General features: G+C 62.3%; 1 protein-coding gene across 3 annotated transcripts in view; it reads left to right on the forward strand.

Annotated features, from left to right (window-relative positions):
* The window catches only part of CELSR1 (cadherin EGF LAG seven-pass G-type receptor 1), a 99,487-nt gene that overhangs the window by 45,966 nt on the left and 33,290 nt on the right, over nucleotides 1-20,231 (forward strand). For 2 of the 3 annotated variants that reach the window (XM_053662029.1, XM_053662030.1), the window contains exons 3-6: nucleotides 451-673; nucleotides 4,383-4,498; nucleotides 4,768-4,856; nucleotides 19,856-20,013. In XM_053662029.1, coding sequence (XP_053518004.1) covers nucleotides 451-673; nucleotides 4,383-4,498; nucleotides 4,768-4,856; nucleotides 19,856-20,013 — 586 coding nt within the window. The remainder of the gene's footprint in view (nucleotides 1-450; nucleotides 674-4,382; nucleotides 4,499-4,767; nucleotides 4,857-19,855; nucleotides 20,014-20,231) is intronic. The other variant, XM_053662031.1, reaches the window with a different exon arrangement.

Genomic DNA, 20,231 nt, shown 5'->3' on the forward strand with positions numbered 1-20,231 from the left:
AGCCAGCACGCTCCAGGGACTCGGTCACGGCTCTCAGGCGCCCGACTGTTGCAGCGGGCACGGGCGTGGGGAGAGAGCCCCCGGCTCAGCCATCGAGGGATCGGGTGCCGAGCAGGGCTCTATGCTGCGAGTTTCTCTGCCCGCTGGGAACGGGGACCCCAGCCGGCCTGGGACAGGGACAGGGACAGGGCTGGTGTGACCCGGGCCCCTGACAAATCCAGGGGGAGCTTAGGGGAACCCGCCGACCCCCACCCTCTGATCACCCCCTAGAGCTGGGGGCCATGCTTCCCATGAAGACACAGGTCCAGTGGAGGCCAGCCCCGCTGTGTCCCCCGGTGACTTGCCCGTCTCAGCAGCGGACCCCCAGGTGCCTTTCGGGGGCCCCGGGCTGGTCTGCTGCTCCCTCGGGCCACGGCGTGACCCCCGTCCTGCACCCCTCCCCCACCGCAGGCGAGCACTGCGAGGTGAATGCGCGCTCCGGCCGCTGCGCCCACGGCGTGTGCAAGAACGGCGGCACCTGCGTGAACCTGCTCATCGGGGGCTTCCACTGCGTGTGCCCCCCCGGCGACTTCGAGCGGCCCTACTGCGAGGTGACCACACGCAGCTTCCCGCCCCAGTCCTTCGTCACCTTCCGCGGCCTCCGGCAGCGCTTCCACTTCAGCGTCTCGCTCACGTGAGTGTGTCCGCGAGGACTGTGGCGGCGGCGGCGGGCTGTGTGCTGTGCTCGTGAGTGTGCGTTGGTGTCTCTCCCCCGAGAGAGTTCGGATGCAATTTAACTTTTACCAATCCGCCATTCCCAGTTACGGAGTTTCTGCCACGCTTAACTTAGTAGAGTGGGCGGCGGTTTTACATTTGGTCCTTTGTGCCAGTGTCCAGGGGGACCCTGAGGGGCACGGTCTCCCGGTGGGAGTGCTGTGTCCTGGGTCCCTCCGAGGGGCCCCCTGGGCCCGGGCGGCTCCTTCTCTGCTGACCTCTGGAGATCAGGGCACCACAGGCTGGATGGAACGGGCTCCTCTCTGGGGGCCCCACCCCTGAAAAGGGGGTGCAGCCGGCCAACAGGCCCTGTCGGGTGCTTGTGTGAACAGTCCGAAAGCCTGCACCACCATCACCCCAAAACGCAGCAGAGCCAGAGGGGGGGCTCTGGCTTGACTCCAGGGAAAGGGGGGCGGGGAAATACGGGGCGCCTGCCCTCGGTTCACTGAGTACTGTCACACGCGGGGTGGTCCTCCAGCAGAGGAGAATCAGAACCATCTCCAGAAGTGTCCCCAGGGGGCTTCGAATGGAGCAGGGGAGACCCACGGAGTCGGTGCTGGGGAGCGCTCCCACAAAGCAGACAGAGCTTGGGGCGGCCGAGGAGCCTGCTCATGGAAGCCCCAGTGAACCTCAGAGCTTTGCTGGCTGGGATGTTGACGTGCCCACGCCCCGGCTTGCTGACGTGTCCGCGTGCACGTCCCCCGGGTGCCCCACACGCAGCAGGTCCCAGGGGAGCCCCCTCAAGCCCATCTCAAGTCCCTCCACCTCCTGTCTCCCACATCCGGGCACTTTTCTCCTTCCTGTCGCCCAGCACTCGGCCACCCCCACTGTCCCCTCTCCCTGTCTCCCCGGTGACTCCTAGTGTGGCAGCACTGGGGTCCCCGTCCACCAGGCTGCTGGCCCACCTGCCACCTGGGGAAGAGCCCAAACTTCTTCAGGTGCACGGGGCCCTCCGTGGTCTGATCCCTGGTGACGGCCGGTTCTGGCACCTTGCACTCTGGGACGTGGTCACCTCACTGCCTTCTCGTTGCCTGGACCTGCCCAGCCGCGAAGGGCCACTTCCTCTCCCGGCTCCGGCCAGCCCTGTCCCTCCCCACTGCTTCCTTCAGGAAGCCCTCCTGACCTGGGCCGGCAAAGCCTGCATTCCAGCTCTGGCGGGAAGGCCCGGCCACTGCCCGCTTGTCCGCTGCCTCAGGCCTCTGCCGCCCTTGCTCATGGGCCCGGCCTCCCGCCCCCGACTGCCCGCACAGGCCCTGTCGCGGGCACTTGCTGGACGTCCAGCGGGTTCCCACGTCGTGGCCGGGATCTGCCTGGGATTGGTGGGGGTGGGAGGCCGTGCCGACTTCCTGGGCCTGACTTTTGTCCTGGTTGTCAGATTACTGGATTGTGCTAAAGTCTCCAAAGCAGATGCCCATCTTTCCTGAAACCTTTAGTTAAGTGGCCACGTAGGGTCCCTGGCTGCCAGCTGCAGACCCCCAGAGGGATAGCCGTGCCTGTCCCCTGGTGGTCCTGGAGCTCCTCAGGGGCCTTGCGTCCTGTGTCCCTCCCCTCAGGCCCCAGGGCTCAGCAGTCTGCCACAAATGGTGAAGGCGCCCTGGTGCCGGAGGTGGGCAGGGCGGGCCCATGGCAAACCTGCCGGAAACAAAGGAAGTCTGTTGACTCCAGACTTAGAGATTGAAAAATAAAATGTTTAATTAAATGTCCATGCGACATCACGTTCTGCCTGCTTGCTTGTCAAATATAGTATTTTTAGATGCTCTCATTTGACGGCAATTTATGGACGCTCTCCGGTACAAGCGGTGTTGGCCAGGACGTGAGGACCACTGCAAAACCACGTGTGTTTTGTAGGGAAACTGCCCTCAAAGCAAAGTCACACACCTCGGGCAGAAGTGCAGCTACACCCGGGGCGGGGCGGCCTTGGGTGGGGCCTCGAGGGAGAGGGGGCCTGGGCCTCCCGAGGGGCGCACCCGTGAGAAAGGCGGGCTGGGGCACTCGCCCGCCGGGGCTTTTGTTTCGGGCGGTTACTTTCTCTTGCGGCTTCTCCTCTTTCCAGTCTCTGTTTGCCCAGCGCCTGCCCCCCCAGCGGCCCCCCGAGTTCCCAGCTGCCTCTGCGCCCCTCCTCTCTGCCCCAAGCTTTGTTCTCTCCTTCCCGGCCCTGCCCCCACCTCTGGCACCATCAAGACACCCCCCCTTGGCCCTGGGTTCGTTCCTGAGCCCTGGTCTCCAGCGGGTCAGTGATGCCGACCTGGGGGTGCCCTGCGGGGCCACCGGACAGGCTGGCTCTCACCCTGGTCCACAAAGGAACCTACAACAGTGGGGCCCCCGAAGGGAACAGGGTGGGACCTGGCGAGGCGCCACTCGGGAAACGAGCCTGCCAGTTGAGTTGGACCAGTCTTACTCCCCCCCCTTCCCGGTGCCCGCTCCCCGCGCCCGCCCCCTCCCGCGCCCGCCCCCTCCTCCCCCTGCCCAAAGCCCTGATTTCAACTTCACCGCGCAGGGTTTTTCTCGAGCTTGTCAGCAGCTCTGCCGCGGTTTTTCCGGAGGGATCCGAGGTCTGACGGAACCGTGGCTGTGCTGTCACTCCGGGCTGAGGTCCAGTGCCCGGGGCTGGTCCCGACAGACTCTGGGGTCAACCAGCCTCGAATCAAAGCGGGGCATTTCCCCCATTAAATCTCCGAAGAGACGGACGTTCAGTTAACCCAGGAAATAGCCCCAAGTTCACTCGGGAGGCCTGGCAGGTTCTCTGTGACGGGGGTGTCGGGAGGTGCGAGGTGGCCCCAGGTGCCTGGACCACGGGTCAGGGACCCGTGGGCCTGACCAATCGGCTGCCCCTGGACTGTGGGCTGGGAGGGGGCTTCCTCTCTTGTCGTGAGTGGGTTCTACTGCTGGAGGCGCAGAGTCCGACAGGCCTGCTTGTGCTCGCCCACCTGCCGCCCCTCACCTTCCTCCTTGTCCGTCCTGCACACGTCACTGAGCCCTCGAGTGGACGGGGCCCTGCTGTGGACGCCGGGACACAGCAGGGAGCGAGGGCCACATGCTCTCAGACGCAAGCAAATAAGGACGGTTTCAGAAGTGCCCTGAATGGTGTGACAGACCAATGGGCTGGGGGACGCCAGTTAGATACGACCAGTGGGGGAGCAGGCCCTGGAGGGACCCTGAGAGGCCTGCAGAGCCGGGGGCTTCCTGCAGGGGTCGCTGCGGGCGCGGGGCCCTGGGGCCGGAGCACGCAGTGTGTGCGTGAGGCCGCAGGGCCCAGCACGGCCGAGGGTGGTGGGGGGACCGGGGCCCTGGGTCTGCCACGCGGGGTCTGCATTTCGTGGCCAACGGTGCCCTGTGTCTGTTGTGTCCAAACGTCTCCGACGGGCAGGGCGGCTTCCTAGAACGGGGCACAAACGTGGCCTTTCCGCGCGGCCTCGGCCGTGGCAATCAAAGCCGCCCGCGGAGTCCGGTTTGCCTCCCCCAGAGGGGCTCTAAGCAGGTTTGATGGGCTGTCAGCACCCGGTGGGCAGAAGGCACCTGGGACTCGCCTTCCCTGCGTGTGGCCCTCGCCCTCGCCGCCTGGGGGCCGGCCCGGCGGGCGGCGTCTGGGAGCCCGCGGCCTCCGTGACGCGCTCCCGCCCGGCCCGCAGGTTCGCCACCCGGGAGAGGAACGCGCTGCTGCTGTACAACGGCCGCTTCAACGAGAAGCACGACTTCATCGCCCTGGAGATCGTGGAGGAGCAGGTGCAGCTCACCTTCTCGGCAGGTAGGGCCTCGCAGGGGACCCCGAGATTCCTCTTCCACACGCGGGGTCTGTCCGGGGCGAGAACCCGGACATAGGGAGATGGCGTCGGTGACGCCGACTCTGCGGAAAACCGGCCCAGGTGGCCAGAGCCGGGGCCGGGTGGGAGGGAGGACATGTCCTGAGCCGTCAGCGGGTCATCGGGGTTGTGAGGGCCCGCACACGGACTGTTGGGGGACCTGCGGCCCTGGTGGGCCGCTGACCTCTGTCTTCTCTGCTCCCCAACTCTGCAGGCGAGACCAGGACCACGGTGGCACCACAGGTTCCCGGGGGCGTCAGCGACGGGCGCTGGCACTCGGTGCAGGTGCAGTATTACAACAAGGTAGGGCGGGCGCCGCGCCCACCTCCCGCTGGACCCCAAGGCTCCCCAGTCCTCGGACTTCATCCTCTGAAATGTTGAAAATGCAGCTCGAGAAGCCCCTTAGGGAACGAGCGTCCGTTGGGGGGCTGTGCAAACCTGCCGGGCAGGGTGCCGGGCGGGGCCCACCCCACGGAGCCCCAGGGAGCGGGGTGGGGGCAGGAGACAGGACCAGAGAGCGCCCTGCACCAGGGGGAGGATGCAGAAATGCATTCGCTGTAGCCGCCTTGGCCCAGTCATTGCCGGCGTTCAAATGCGGCTCCGGTGTCAAACCACCCCTCTCCCCCGGAATAACCAGAGCGCCTGGAGGTCTCCGAGGAAACGCTGTGGAGGTGCGGCCACTTTCGCTTTCCTTTGGTTTTGCTGTTCGCTGACCTGTGAGGAAACACAGGGTTGGTTTTTGCATCAACACACTCAGGTCTCCATCACTGTGGCTTCACCAACCAGACTTCTCCCCCCGGGAAACTCGGGGCGTCTTCCCCTCGGGTCTGCCTGGGCCTCGCCCCAGCCCAGGGCGCTCGCAGGGCTGGGCCTCTGAGGGACGGGCGGGCAGCCTTTTCTTCCCTCCGCATCGCGGCATCTCAGGGGTTCGCCTCACCAGGGACCGGCGGTCCTGGACCTCATCTCCCCAGCCTGTCACCGGCTGCCCCGCTGCCCCCTGGAGCTGCCCTCACAGTTCACGTCCTGCCCTGGGTGTCATTTCCCAACTGCCCCAAACAGGCCCCTGGCGATGATCACCCCGCTCGGTGACCCCAGTTTCTGCTGGATGCCCCTGACCCGTGGGTGGGAGATGCCTGTGTCACCCAGGCCTGGGCCGGGCAGCTTCTGACCACACTGGGCCTGTGGGCTTCGCTCACCGTGAGGGTGAAGGAGAGTTTTCGGGGATCTGGGGCACCCGTCTGAAGTGACTGGTTGGGGGACCGGCTAGTGTTCTCCTGGGGATGTTGAACTCTCCTGTCCAGGCAGGGCTGATGAGGACCCTGGTGGGCAGCAGCGGTCCCGTGATAGTGACCCCTCCTAGTCCAAGGACAGGGACCAGGGGCCAGTGGTTTTTCAGCCCACAGACATCCAGGTTTTCATCCCGACATTGCCTACACTCTCGCGTAGAGAGTGGGCGCTCTCGACTGCCCGCTGCTCCAGAGTGGACAGTTGGCGAGAACGTTCGTGTCCCCCGGGCGGCCTGGGCTCCCCTCTGAGCTGGAGTCCACTCTGGCCCTGCCCGCTGTTGGCGGGCGCAGCCCCCGTGGTGTGTGCCTCCCGAGGCCTGCGAGCTGAGCCGGGCAGGGTGCAGGCCAGGCAGAAGGCCGGGCGACCGACCCTCTGGGGGTCATGCTCTGTGTCCGGGAAACTGAGCATGTGCCACGTTCCTGGTGTGGGAGCCCGTCCCCCAGGGCTGGCGGAGGCTCTGGCTGTGACGGAGCCAGCCCCGTCAGGGAGGCTGCGGGAATTGGCTGCCGGTGGCTAGAGCAGCAGCGGGTCGTGGTCTAGCGGAGACGGCACTCCTGGCATGGCCACCCCGGCTGAGGTCCTCCTGCACTGCCATCCCTCTGCACACCGGTGCCAACCGGGGGGCCTGCTCACTGGCAGCAACCCCCCCAGCGAGCCCTGAGCCGTGTGTTCGCCACTGTAGAGGCCCCGGAGCGTCCAGAGGGAGGAAGGGCCTCGCCGGTGATGACAGGCAGCTGTCATCTCCGGGGTGCCGCTGGGTGCAGCTGGATGGCTGATCCTGCCATCCTGGCAGATCCTTCTGTCTCCAGGGGTGCTGTTCAGCGGCGCCCCAGAGTGGGATTAAGCCCTTCCTCTCCAAACCCAGCTATTTCTTCTCTCGCCCACGGTGGTTTGGTGGAGGAAACTGAGCCCTGTGCGCTGTATCTTGCGGCCTTACTATGTGATTGGGTTGGGCCCTGCACGGGCAACGCGCCAATTGTGGGGTCGGCCTGCAGGGCCACTGGGACTTCTGTCTTGGTGCTTGGTGCTTAGCCAAGGAGGCCCCTTGGTCCCCGGCCTTCTCCTGCACCCTACCCTGTGCTGTCCTGTGACCAACGCGCTCTCAGGTGCCCTCTGGAACCCCGTCTCTCCGGGGTGGAGTCTGTTCACGGTTTCACGAGTCCTGGGTGGAAAACCCCTGGGGCCCCTCGGACCCTCCCCCAGTTGTCTTGGGGGCCCTCCCACCTGGGCTGTTAGGCAGGGAAGCAGAGGGACCTTGGTGTTATTCCCAGGAGGGCTTCTGACCCAAGGGGGTTTGTGGGGAAGTGCAGGGCCCGGGCTGTGACCATCCTTAGTCCCCGAGGAAGGGGACAAGATGGCGTGATGCCAGAAAGAGGGGGTCATGGGGAAGAGCCACCCTGGCAGAGCTTTAGCTGGCGGTGAGGGACGCAGCCAGCCGAGGCCGTCCTGACCGCTGTCCCCCCAGTCCCTCTGGTCTTCCGCTGGGCTCCCTTTGGCCAAAGCTGGCCAGAGGCTAGAGGACGGGGACCCCTTGGTAGGGACCACGTGGGCTGGCCCCCAGGCAGGGAGCAGGGCAGGCAGTTTGCTTTCTCCACCTGGTGACATTTTACGTGAGAAGGTCCGTTGCCATTCGTCACCATCAGTGAGACTGAGGGCCCGCAGAAGTCGGGCATCTCTCCTGGAGGTGATTTTGGAGGCAGGCAGTCTGCACAAGCAGGTCGGCCCCGTCCAGAGCAGGGGGAGCAGCAGAGCCCCGCCCCACACCCACCCACGGAGCCGCCTGGGGGCTGGCTGGGAGGATTTGGGGTCATCCCTCGTCAAAGATGGGCATTTTTCTCGAGGCTTTTGTGTAGGATGGGTAAACCTTCCTCCCCGCAGTCTGGACGGGAGTGAATGCACCGGGTGGGGCATCCGTGTCTGGAAGCCATTCCGAGTGCTTCTTCACACCGGGGACTCAGGTGTAGCTGGGACCAGGGCCTTTCAGGTGTCTGGCCAGTCCCTGCCCCTCCGCCCCACCCTCCCCCCGGGCACAGGCCAGGCACAGGGACATCCATGTGGCTGTGTTCTTTGTCATAGGGCCCCAAAGTGCCTGACCTTGTCATAAGTGTCTGGGAAGGTGGAAAGTGGCTGTCAGCAGGGAGTACCAGGAATGTGCTTTCTCCCCCCGACGGTGGGAATGGCAGCAGCTGGATTTGCCATTTTCCACAGGAGTGGGTCCGCGTCTCGCGGAATCGGCTTCTAGAAACTAGCCGAGCGCATGTGCCAGGACGCGGGTTGTGCCCCGGAGGGTTCGTCCGCCAGCTGTAGCCTCCGTGACAGCCACACCGGTGCTGTCGTCACGGTGGGGGCAGCGGCGGTCTTCCGACTCCGCCCGGCCCTCCGAGTTCAAGGTCAGCTTTTCACCGGCTTGCTTCCCGTTTGCTTGTGCTAGTGGCTTCCACGGGCTCCTGTTCAAGGCAAAGCACTAGCAGGCATTGTTCCCATTGCCACCGTGCTCAGATCATTCGATGTTTGGCCCGCGGCTGAGATTTGGCTAAAAGAACACGGGCACAAGAGCCGGTCTTTTGCCCTGGCTGGTGTGGCTCAGTGGACTGAGCGTCGGCCTGCGATCCAAAGGGTCACCAGTTCAATTCCCGGTCTGGGCACATGCCTGGGTTTCGGGCCAGGTCCCCCGGTTGCAGGGCACGTGAGAGGCAACCACACATGGATGTTTTTCTCCCTCTCTTTCTCCTTCCCTTCCCCTCTCTCTGTAAATAAATATTTTTAAAAAAAGAAAGAAGAGCGAGCCTTTTGACAGCCCCCCCCATCCTTTTATTAGTGCTCCGCTACATTTTGGCACAAAAAGACATTTCGTGCTTGTTTTGTATTTCCCCAAGCCAGCCCTGGAATCGGCCATTTACCCTCAGAAGTCTGGATTCTTTCAGGAAAGAATGGTATTTAGAATCCGAGGCACTGGGGTGTGGTGGGCTCATCGCTGGGGTGTCCCCCCCAGTCTCTCTCTCTCTCTCACGTTGGGCAGAGCCTGCACACGTGTACATATGAACATGTGTGTGTGTATAGGCATGTGCACACACTCATATACACACTTACCTGGACTGAAATTCGCATTTATTTCTACCTCTGATTGCTGAAAATCTTGGATTCCATACAACACTATGGAGTTCATTCTAGCTTTACGCCTTTATATTTATAATCCTTTTCTCTCTCAGTATCAAACCTTGTTCCCATTACCCTCAATGTAGTTCTTTCTTTTTTCAGTCATTATTTAAATCACCTCCCCTGCCACGAGCTCACCGCCTCACTCCACCACCGCCCCCAGCCCCGCCCCGCTCCCCCTGCAGCTGTCCTTCCCATGCTGCCCTGGGCGTAAGCTGCTGCCTTGCGGGCCTTGCCTGTGCCGGCTGACTTCAGGGGGTGTTGCGAATCGAAGGCCTGACGGAGATTGATGGAAGCCTTCAGTTACTCACAAAAAGAGGGAGGAAGTTGGTTAGGAGTTTTTACAGATGTAAACAAAATGAAATGCAGAATAGCAAAACGTGGGATACAGCTAATGCAGTGCTGAGAGGAAAATTCATAGTACCAAAAATCCATGTGAAAAGAGAAGTAGTCTCAAATCAATCATCTAAGCACCTGCCTGAAGAACCTGGAAAAAGAAAAGCAAAACAAACCCAAAGCAAGTAGGAGGAAGGAAAGAATAAAGAGAAGAGCAGAAACCAGTCAGGTTTTTATTTTTTTAATAAAAAATTTTATTTATTTACATTTTTAAAGAGAGGGTAAGGAGGGAGAAAAAGAGGAAGAGAAACATCAATATCAATCAGTTTCCTCTCGTACACTCCCAACTGGGGCCCTGGCCCACAACTCAGGCATGGGCCTTGATCAGGAATCGAACTGGTGACCTTTCAGTTTGCTCAATTCACTGAGCCACACTAGCCAGGGCAGAAACCAGCCATGTGGAAACCGTAAAAACAACAGAGAATCAGTGAAACAAAGATCAGTGATCAGCTTCGGAAAGATCAGTAATGTTGACAGACTTCCAGCAATACCGACAAGGAGAGAAGACATTAATTACTAACATCCAAAATAAATTCCCAATTCCTCAAAAATGACAAACTACCACAATTCATCCAATACGGAAAGTAATTTGAATGACCGTGTTACTTTTTCTTTAATGTTTTATTTATTTATTTTTAGAGAAGGAAAGGGAGAGAGAAAGGGAGAGAAACATCAATGTGTAGTAGCCTCTTTAGCGCCCCCTACTGGGGACCTGGCCTGCATGTGCCCTAGACTGGGAATCGAACCAGTGACCCTTTGATTCACTGACTGGCTCTCAATCCACTGAGCCACACCAGCCAGGGCAAATGACCATGTTACTGGTAAGGAAACGGACTCCGTAATTTAAAAACTTTCCAAAACAAAATCTCCAGTCCCAGATGCTGTCCCCGGAGGATTCTAGCACCTTCTTAGAGAGTTACATGAATTAGAGTTCTCTCTTAGAGAGAACACGGGTGCAGCCACTGCCGGCTTCCGGGCCTGCACCCGAAAACAGCTGTGCGCAGCAGAGGTTTTTGCACCCACCCCAGCCAGGGGCCGGGGCAGCAGGGGTGGCCGGGGAGCGGCGGCCCGCGGGGGCCTGGTGCCGACGGAACCACTCCGGGTGCTGACTGTCAGCGCCCGCATCTGGCTGCGACACTCTGCTGCCCGTGGCAGGATGTTCGGCCAGGATGGAAACTGGGCGGCAGACACACACACCAGGTCCCTCCATAGTATTTTTACTGGCACGTGCACCTAAAATGATCTCGAAATAAAGCGCTTAGTTAAAAGGACTTTGAGGGCTGTACGGACATGTGCTGGTATGGGCGTATGTATGTTCGTCCTGAAGGGTGGCTCCCCTGCCTGGAAACACGAGACATTTGTCCTCCTCCACGGCCCCCCTGCAGCGGGCGCTGTTGAGGCTCCTCTTGTGGCTGTCTCCCCACAGGAGGCTGCCTTTGGGAATGAGGCTGGGGAGGAAGGAGGCCGCTTTTGTGTTCATTTTATGCCTTTCTGGGCTGTTTTGGGCATCGCACAAGTTCTCGTGAGAACACGCAGCCGGAGCCCTTCTGGGTGATAGGATTTGGAACCATTTTTGATTTCTCACTTTAAACTTTCTGTTCAGAAGGAGACATCTGATGGGAAGAACGTGCGAGGTAAGGAAGCTACACTGTTCTACCGTTTAGGCGAGCCTCTGCCCGGGCCCCGAAGGCTTCAGTCGGGGCAGGGCCAGGCGGGCGCGCTTCCCCCTCTGCACCGGGGACTCCCCGGCAGAGCTCCGCCTGCCGACCGTTGCAGAGTGGACAGTGGCCAGGGGAACGTGTGGGGACACCCCACGTGCTTGCTCCTCCCCTGCAGGCCCCCTGACCCAGGCGGGCGGACACTCGTTTTTCTCCGACTGTGTTTCCTGCTGACCGGCCGTCTGCTGGGCGTGCTGGTCTGCGTGGTGTCCGCCCCCGTCCATTACTACTGAATAGCCCGCTGCCATAGCAGGTGGGGCACTCCCTGGGCCTGAGGGGCCAGAGGGTGAAGCATGTCTCCCTGGAAACAGCCTCCGTGGGGGGCCAGGCCAGCACTGGGGGGCGGGGGCGGGCGGGGAGGCAGGCGCTGCGGCCGGGTCACCTGCTTCCTTTCCAAAACACGGCCGTCAGATGGCAGAGAGTCACCTGCTACGGAAACAGTTATTCCCAGAGACAAACGCGCCCCACCCTGGCCCGCGTGTCCGCCCACGACTGTCATGGAAAGTCCCGCAGGCCTGGGCAGCCGCCGACTGCCCCCCACCATGTCAGGGCCCCATCCTCACCCAGTTCCTCCCCTCGCTGCCAAGGCTTTGAAATGGAAAGCAACCCAGCAACCCCCTTCCCCCCCGGCTCTCTGCCCTTCCACCCTCTGCCCCCACCCCCGGGACAGGGGCACTTAGGGTCTGAGGTTCTGCTGTCGCCCTCGGAAGGGGAGGAAATGGAGGCCCAGAGCCAGGCGTGGGGCCTGGAGGCCGTCCCCTCGCCCCGTGTGCGGCGCTGACAGTCCTCCCGTCCTCCCCCTGGCCTCTCCGTGCTCCCTCCCAGCCGGCTAAGCGGCCCCCCGATTTTCACCTAGTGCCCAGCATGTCGCCTTCACGGCCCGTGGACGGGGAAGGCAGGGAGGGGGTGCTGGTGGGGTTCTGGGGTCTCGCTTCTGTGCAGACTCCGGATAGAGGGGGCTGGGTGGGTTCCCAGCAGGAGCAGGCTGGGCCTTGCAGGAGTGTGCTCGTGTGCACAGGTGAGTGTGCACTAGGGGGTGTGTGTAGTGCGAGCACACACACGAGTGTGCGTGAGGCTGTGAGCGTGCACGTCGATTGTAAGCCCTTCTCCCTTTGTCCGGGGAGGCTTTGTGAAGACACGTCCGGTGGCCTGAAGTCCTCGTGGCCCGGACTGCCGCTCTCCTGTCCCGACACGGTCTGTGCTCTCATCCCGAGACAGTGCAGGCTCAGCCGGGAGCCCCCCAGACACCAGGTCCCTGTGCCCGCCCCTCCCCACCTCCAGTCCAGCTGGAAGTGGGCAACAGTCAGACTTGTGGATCCCACTCGTGGGGGACACGAGCCTCTGTGGGTTGCCCAAGGCCCCAGTTTTTGTGAGGCAACCACAAAGAGATGTCTTCCCCAGCACCCCAAGAAGGTGCTGTTTAAATGGATGGACCCCCCGATGTTGAGAACTGGACATGTGTCGCTGGACAAAGGACCCCTCTGATACAAACTCCCGGTTCCCAAAAGACGCGGGGGCCCTGGTGGCTGTGCCCAGCGGGGACAATGGCTGGGAGCTTTTGTCTGGTGAAGGGCTGGGCGGGGGAGAGGCTGGCACCGCGCCCCAGGGGTGGTGTCCAGGACACAGGCCGTTCCCACGGAGACCCCTGTGGCCCGGGAGACGCACACACACACGCAGTGTGCAGCCTCGGCCTCCTGGGGCTGAGCATGTCGTCCGTCCGTCCCTGTGTCTGCGTCAGACTTGTCAGTGAACCCGGATTCAAAGGCAGCTCTGGTGGGATTGCTTTATAGGAAACTCCAAGGTTGCTCTGAGCATAAGGGAATCTTTCCTTTTTGCCGCCGCCCCGATGAACAGCGTCTGCCGGCATCTTCCAGCGTGTTCTGGGCCTGCGGGACTGAGGAGGGGCCGGACGCGGCAGGTCGCCCTGCATCCGGGCCCAAGAGCAGCCTCGTGACACGCAGTTATGCCCCGTTGCTCCTTTTTTCTTTAAAGACGTAAAAATAACTTATCTTTTTACTTATTTAAAAAAGTTTTAGTTGTTGGATTTAGAGAGAGGACGTGGGAACAGAGAAACACCGATTTGTTGTTCTGCTTGTTTATGTATCGGGATGACGCTCTAACCAATGGAGCTGCTCAGCCAGGGCTGATGTAATACGTATAAGTGTTTGTGTGTGTGTGTGTATATATATATATATATAATATATATATATATATATGAATTATTTGTAGAGAGAGGGGAAGGGAGGGAGGGAGAGAAACATCAGTGTGTGGTTGCCTCTCACACGCCCCCTACTGGGGACCTGGCCTGCAACCCAGGCATGTGCCCTGACTGGGAATCGAACCAGCGACCCTTTAGTTCACAGGTGGGTACTCAATCCGCTGAGCCACACCAGCCAAGGCTGAAATTGTATTTTTTAGTGTAGAGAAATCGAGACAGAACTGCAGTGTGAACAGGCACTTGCGCATTTCTGGGTTTTCCCTCCGTTTTTCTAGCAACCACACGGCACAGCGAGCTCGTGTGGACCTTGCCCCTCCACGGACGGATCTCATTCCGACCCACAGGGCGGCGTTACTTTAACCCCCATTTTAGCCGAGACCCGGGCACAGGAAGCCAGGGACTTTCCTGAGTGGAGTCGGGATGCTCCCTGGACACCCCGTGGCCCCCCAGCCGTGGCCCTCCCGGCGGGGCCCTGCGTGGGTGTGTTGGCCGGCCCAGGGCAGGCTCTCTTCCTCCGTCCCCAGGTGACCGTGGAGGCGGTAGCTATGCACTTACCTGGCTTCTGGGAGAGGCCGCCCCTGCTCATGTGAGGGAGGCGGGAGCCGCTGCCCCCCTCAGCCGGCACTGCCGGCAGCAGGAGCCGGCGTTGTCTCCCGTGGGGGGAGTGGGACCCGGCGTCCTCTCTCGAGCCTGTAAGTGGCCGTGGTTGCCGCGCACGCCCTGAGGGGACGCCTGGTCCTCCCCGGGTTGGCCCTTCCGGCGTCTTAAAGGAAGAAGGTCAAGCGGGGTCTGGGCTTTTTTTGTCCTTAACGTCCAACTCAAAAGTAGTAAATATTTTCGCAACTGATTTTTGAGGAACCCTGAGTTCCTGCTGACAAGCTAGCTGGCTGACGACAGCGAAGGGACTTTCTGACGTTGCAGAACTGCACCCCCGCCACCAACTGAAAATGGGGGTGTGGTGGACAGGGAGGCTCCGGGCTCGGCCCCTCGGGGCAGCTCCAGAGGGAGGCCAGCGCCAGGCCCGGAACAGCCGTTCTGTGCTCAGGGGGACACCAAGTCCTGGGCCGAGTCCGAAGACGTGGCCAGTTGCACGGCCTTGGCGAAGCTGGGACGGTCAGCGCAGGTCTTGCCGTGGGGCAGATGCGGGGTGCGGGCGGACTGGACAGGCGTGGGGTCCCTTCCTTTCGTCTGGGCGCGGCCGAGCTGTCCTGGGCCCCGGCATCTGGTGTGAGTGGGCCGGTGAGGCCCCTGCAGCAGGAGCTGGGGGTAGGGGGGTGGGCAGGTGTGCGAGGCCAGCACAGATAAGGAAAATCCTGGACGAGACCCAGAGGGTCTAGGTGTGAGCAAGGGGGGGAGTGTCAGGGCACACCTGCCAGGTCCCTTAACCCGCCTTCCTGTCTGCCCCCTCCCTGCGTGGGAGTGGGGGGGTTGGCTCCCCAGCTGCTCAGCCCCTTGGGCCCGAAGCACCAGTGTGGAGGGGGCTCCTGGGAGGGACCCCAGCCTGCCTGAGAGACAGGAGGGGATCATATCCACCCACGTGTTACTGGTGGGGAAGCTGAGGCTCAGAGAGCGGCCACCTGCCTACAGGCGCAGACCCCTGGCGGGGCGTTTGGGTTCTCAAAAGCCCATGGGAGGCCTCTCGGGAATTCGGTTAGGATCCTGGGAGCGTGCGCATCTGGGCCTTTTCCCCCTGTGATCTCATCCACCAATGAGCTTCAGAGAAATGCCGTGTGTGCGCCGAGGGGGCACTTGTCATGGTGTGCCAGGACCGGCGGGGTCTGCCCACGTTTCTCAGGGCGACGGCGGCCCCGCACGCTGTGCTCAGCTCGCCCACCCGTCGCCGGGGCTGAGCCTCGCGCTGCGAGGAGCGGCGACACGGTGCCCGTTCAAGGCTGCGTTGTGACCCTTTACGACATCCCTGCCAGCCGTCCAGCCGTCTGTGAATTCTTCGATGTGGAGACTGCTCACCCGTCTGTGACACAGAGCGTGAGTCCATTTGTGTCCCAAGACACGGCCCCGCTGGCGTCTGGTTTCAAGGCGCCCACGCCCCTCCCCCTGCACCCAGCATTTGAAATCGAACCCCCACCGGCCTCCCCAGGAGGAATCGTCTGCAGCAGGTTGAAAGGCTGTGGAAATGTGAGCGCTTCGTGAGGGCCGCACGCCTTTGTGCACCGAAAGCCCCGCCGGCTACTTCAGAACCTGGAAATGGAAGCCGCGGGCGGGCCTGCGCAGAGAGGGGGAAAAAGAATAGCGCCCCCCCCCCCCCCCGCAAGTGGTTACTCTGGCTGCTTGGCCGAGAATCAGGCACCCAGATCTGCACAGACTGGCAACGCTCGTGGCCTTGTGGTCCCCCCTGCAGTACGTGGCGGCCCTACGGGGGTTTTCTGAGACGGTGGCAGCAGTGAGGACAGCGGGTCTGTCCTCGCCGGCCCCCGGCCCCCCGCCTGCGCTCCTGGAGGGGGCAGGCCTCACCACCTGGCGGGTTCACCTCCAGTTCACACATCCTGTGCCGGCCTCGCCCCTGCGTGTCCAGGCCTGGAGCTGCAGGGGAGGGCGGGGGTCCCCCGGGCTTTGGATGGCTGCCCCACGGGGCCCAGCCAGGCCCCAGGAGGGAAGTGCAGGGACCCTGGTCTTCACCTGCCCTGTGCCCGGCACCTGCCTGCTGTGAGAGTGGAGAAAATACTCGGACGCGGCCATGCCATCGTCCTGTTCTGCCAACGTGGGGCAACCGTGGAAGATCCGTCTTAGAAAGGCAAGGGGCAGCCCCCCCCATCCTCCTCTTTACACGCTGCTGCCCGCCACCCGTGTCGGCCAGGCACGCGTCCCCATCGACCCGCACCGTGCCTCATCCTCCGTACTGCTCAGGCCGCCCCAGCCCCTGCCTCCAGCACGAGAGGCTGCCGCGTGGACCTCAGCCGGCCACTGGCGTCCATGCGTCTGTGTGTCCTGTCCTGATTTCCGCCCTCCAACAAACGCCTGTGACCGAGCCCAGGTCGCGCACGCCTGCGGGCGTCTTAATTCCCCCCCCCCCCCCCGAGCCGCCTGCCGGTGCAGTCACTTCTCACCTCTGGGTCTAACAGACAGCTTCCCCTCTCCCACGGCGCTTTGTCGTCGCCACCCTGGAGACAGGGAGGCTGCGTCGTGCGTCTCCCCTGCTTTCACAAGTGAAAATGGGGGAGAAGCTCCCAAAGGTCTCCCAGGGCGAGCGTGGTCAGGGGCATGGGAGACCCGCCCAGGAGACAGCGTTGGTGTGGAGTTCACACACACAAAACGAACCGCCCGAGGCAAACGAGGCGTAGTGGGCAACCCCGGCTCTGCGGAGACCGAAGGTATCTCCTCACCCCAAAATGCAGCTTTGCACCCGTGCACTCACTCCCAGTGCCCGCAGCCCTGCAAATCACGGTCTCCTCTCTGTCCACGGACTTGCCTGTTCTGGACATTTCATGTAAACCGGGTTACGCATGCCACACGTAACCTTCTGTGACTGGCGTCTTCCACGGAGTGTAATGTGTTGGAGGTTCATCCACACTGTAGTGGGTGTCGGTGCTTCGTTCCTTTTCATGACTGAGTAATATTCCACGAATAGACATACCACAATTTGTTTATCCACTACTCTGTTGATGGACATTTGGGTCATTGCACCTTTTAGCTCTTGGGAACGTCTGTGAACAAGCTTTTGTCTGCGAGTCCCTACCTATCTTCAGTCCTCAAGGGTCTGTCCCCGTGAGTGGAACGGCTGGCTCATGTGCCGACTCTGTGCCTGACACGTAGAGGACCCGTTCCATGCATCTGAGTGAACGGCAGTGCCCTTTGCCTGTGACCCACAAGCTTTCCCCACGCCCCCCATGTCCTTGTGGTGACAGTTGGCAGGAGTGTTACAGCAGGTGGCCCTTCCTGCTGCTGGTTCTGGAGCATCAGGAGGAGGAGACGGGTGGTGCCCCATGCAGTGGGGAGCAGGCCCCCAGGTGGCGTGGCTTCCGCCCGACGCGTCCCTGTGCGGCTCTCTGGCCGGTCCTTTTCTTCCTAACGTGCAAGTGCTCCGCGCTGCGGCCCGAACGGCGCGCGGGAGTGGGAACAGAGGTCGGGGCACCGGACGCGGTCTGCCGCAGACCAAGCGCTGCCCTGCCAGGCGGGCTTGTGGTCGGTTGGGCGGCGCCCGGCTCGGAGGTCTGTCTGAACAGGGGCAAGTGCTGCTCTAAATACAGGGGTTGGCTTAGTTTTCTCTCGCCTCCTGTTTTTTCTCGCTGTTTTTGCCTGAGTGCGTAGCTCTGAGCTGCTGACGACGAGCAGCAATTTACAGTGAGTGCGGTTTTGTAAACAGCGGCTTCGTGCCATCAAAGCTTCCGGCCCAAGTCCCGTTCCCTCGGAGGCTCACACCCACCCCAACCATCCAAATTACAAGTTGTGGGGGAACACGGGGCACGCGCAGCCTGGGGACCGCGCTGTCGGGGCGCACCTGCCACTTAGACACCCCTAATGGGCGCCGTCCGTGTTTGCGGCCCGGGCCCCTGGCCCAGAGCAAGGAAACGGGTTGTTTTTATTCTCACCCAACTGCTGCTTAACCGAAGGCGAGCCCGTTAAGGACGCAGCCTCGCAGACCTCCTGCCGCACGCGGGGAGAGCGTCCCGGAGCTGGGAGGCCAGGCGGGGCGGTGAGTGCTGCCCGCCCTGGGGATCGCCTGCGAAGGCTCCAGGGGGCACTCCTGTGGGTGCCTGTCACCCTCCCAGCCCCTGTGACGCAGGAAGGACAGGCATTCTGGTCTCGTGTCCTCATCTGGTAGAGAAACTGAGGCACGGCGACAGGCGTGGGCCCGGTCGGTTGGTTGCCCGGAGTGGGGCAGGAGGCTTCCCCAGGGGTGCTGTGGGTGGGCGGGGCTGCCTGGCTGCGCCCTTGCCACCGAAGCCCCACCTCCCACCCTCCAGCCCAGCGTCCTCAAACATATGACGCTTCTCTCTTACCTGGTTGATTACTTCCCTCTTTTTTTTTAAGATTATTTATATTTATTTTCAAAGAGAGAAAGGGAGGGAGAAAGAGAGAAATATCAATGTGTGGGTGCCTCTGGAGCGCCTCCCACTGGGGGCCTGACCCACAACCCAGGCCTGTGCCCTGACTCGGAATGGAACTGGCGACTCTTTGATTCACAGGCCGGCACTCAATCCACTGAGCCGCACCAGCCAGGGCTACTTCCCTCTTAAAAGGCACTGAGGGTGGTTCGTTTGTACTCTCTGTGTTTCTACAACGGTCTGTGTCCAATGTTGCGGTACGAAAGCACACGAGGGCATCCTGTCGTGAGCTCGGGGTGTCCTCAGAGCAGCGTGTGGAGGCGTGGAGCCCGCTGTTTTGGGGGAGCTGGGAAGGACGTGGCTCCCCCTCTGCCACACTGGACGAAGGGGGTCTCTCCGGCAGGGAAGGAGCTGCTGCACCTCCCGAAGGCCCGTGTGGGGCCTTCCAGGCGAACCTCGGGCCGCCCACAGCGACAGGGCTGTTGTCAGGCCGTGCGGACGGGGACGGGGAGGGGCGCTGAGCGGCCGGTGCACGTTACGTGGTCGGCACGCACGGGCGCAACGCCTCCCACCGCAGTCCTGCCTGCCTGCCTGGCGTCCTTGCAGGGCAGGCCAGGAGACAGGTGGGGGCTGCCCAGGTAGACAGGGCGGGCCATTGGAGGCAGCCCCCCCAGGAGGGAGCCTGCTTCTTCCGGGGGTGGGCAGGTCTCCCCGGAAGTCGCTGTCTCCAGACGAGTTCCTGTAACTCGCCCTGGGCAGGGACCAGCGTGTGAGAGACCCGTGGGGATGGCCCTGGAGCAGAGGACAAGCCCAGGAGGGACCCTGGGGGCTGGGCGGGGGCGTCCTGGTGTCTGTGGGGAAGGCACACGGGCGGGGTGAGCGGGAACCCGGTAGGCTGCACGGACTCACTCACAGGCAGAAGCAGATTTTCAGGGGGACGGTCCCAGGGCTCCAGTGTGGGCAGCCGAACAGAAAACCACCAAACGGGGGGCTTTGAACAACAGGCTCACTGCCCCTGAGTCTGGAGGCCTGATGTCCGAGCCCTGGGTGCCGGCAGGGCCTTGCCCCTCTGAGGGCTTCGGGGGAGGGTCCCTCCTGCCTCGCCCAGCTCCCGGTGGCCCCAGTTCCCGGGCTCCTGGGCTCCTGTCCCACCACTCCCGTCTCTGCCTCACTGTCATGTGACGCTGTCCCACGCGTCTCTGCCTCTGTGGCTGTCTCCTTAAAGGGACACCGGGTGTTGGATTAGGGCCTGCCACACCGCAGTGAGACCTCATCCTAATCAACTACGTCTGCGAGACCCCTTGCTCCACACAAGGTCACGCTCTGAGTTCTGGGGAGGGGTGCCCTCTAAACCCAGAGTAGCTGGTTTGGGGGACTAAAAACTGGGCTGTGGGTGCCCCTTGTCACGTGCCATCCTGGTGTCCCCATCCCTCCATGCGCGGGGGCACGTGTGCAGGCCAGCGTGTGGGCCGAGCACACCGGTGGGGGACCCTCTGACACCCCCTGTGCTTTCTCATCCGACAGCCCAACATCGGCCGCCTGGGCCTGCCCCACGGGCCGTCCGGAGAGAAGGTGGCCGTGGTGACCGTGGACGACTGCGACACCGCTGTGGCCGTGCGTTTCAGCAGCTTTGTCGGGAACTACAGCTGCGCAGCCCAGGGCACTCAGAGCGGCTCCAAGAAGTGAGCATCCCGGGAGGGGAGGCAGGCGTCCAGCCCACCACGGCCACGGCTCCAAAGGGGGTCACGGGGCAGGACCCCCACGCAGCACACTCTGGGAGCCCCAATTTGGGCCGGAGGCAAATTCCCTCTCCTATGTGGGGGCACCTTCTAGAACCTTCTAGAATCGGTGGCCTTAGATGCACCTGCCATGGTTGCGTCCAGACCAGCCCAGGGCAGTG

Source organism: Artibeus jamaicensis, unplaced genomic scaffold (genome assembly GCF_021234435.1).
Source record: "Artibeus jamaicensis isolate MK-2021 breed Jamaican fruit bat unplaced genomic scaffold, CSHL_Jam_final contig_233, whole genome shotgun sequence".
NCBI lineage: Eukaryota > Metazoa > Chordata > Mammalia > Chiroptera > Phyllostomidae > Artibeus > Artibeus jamaicensis.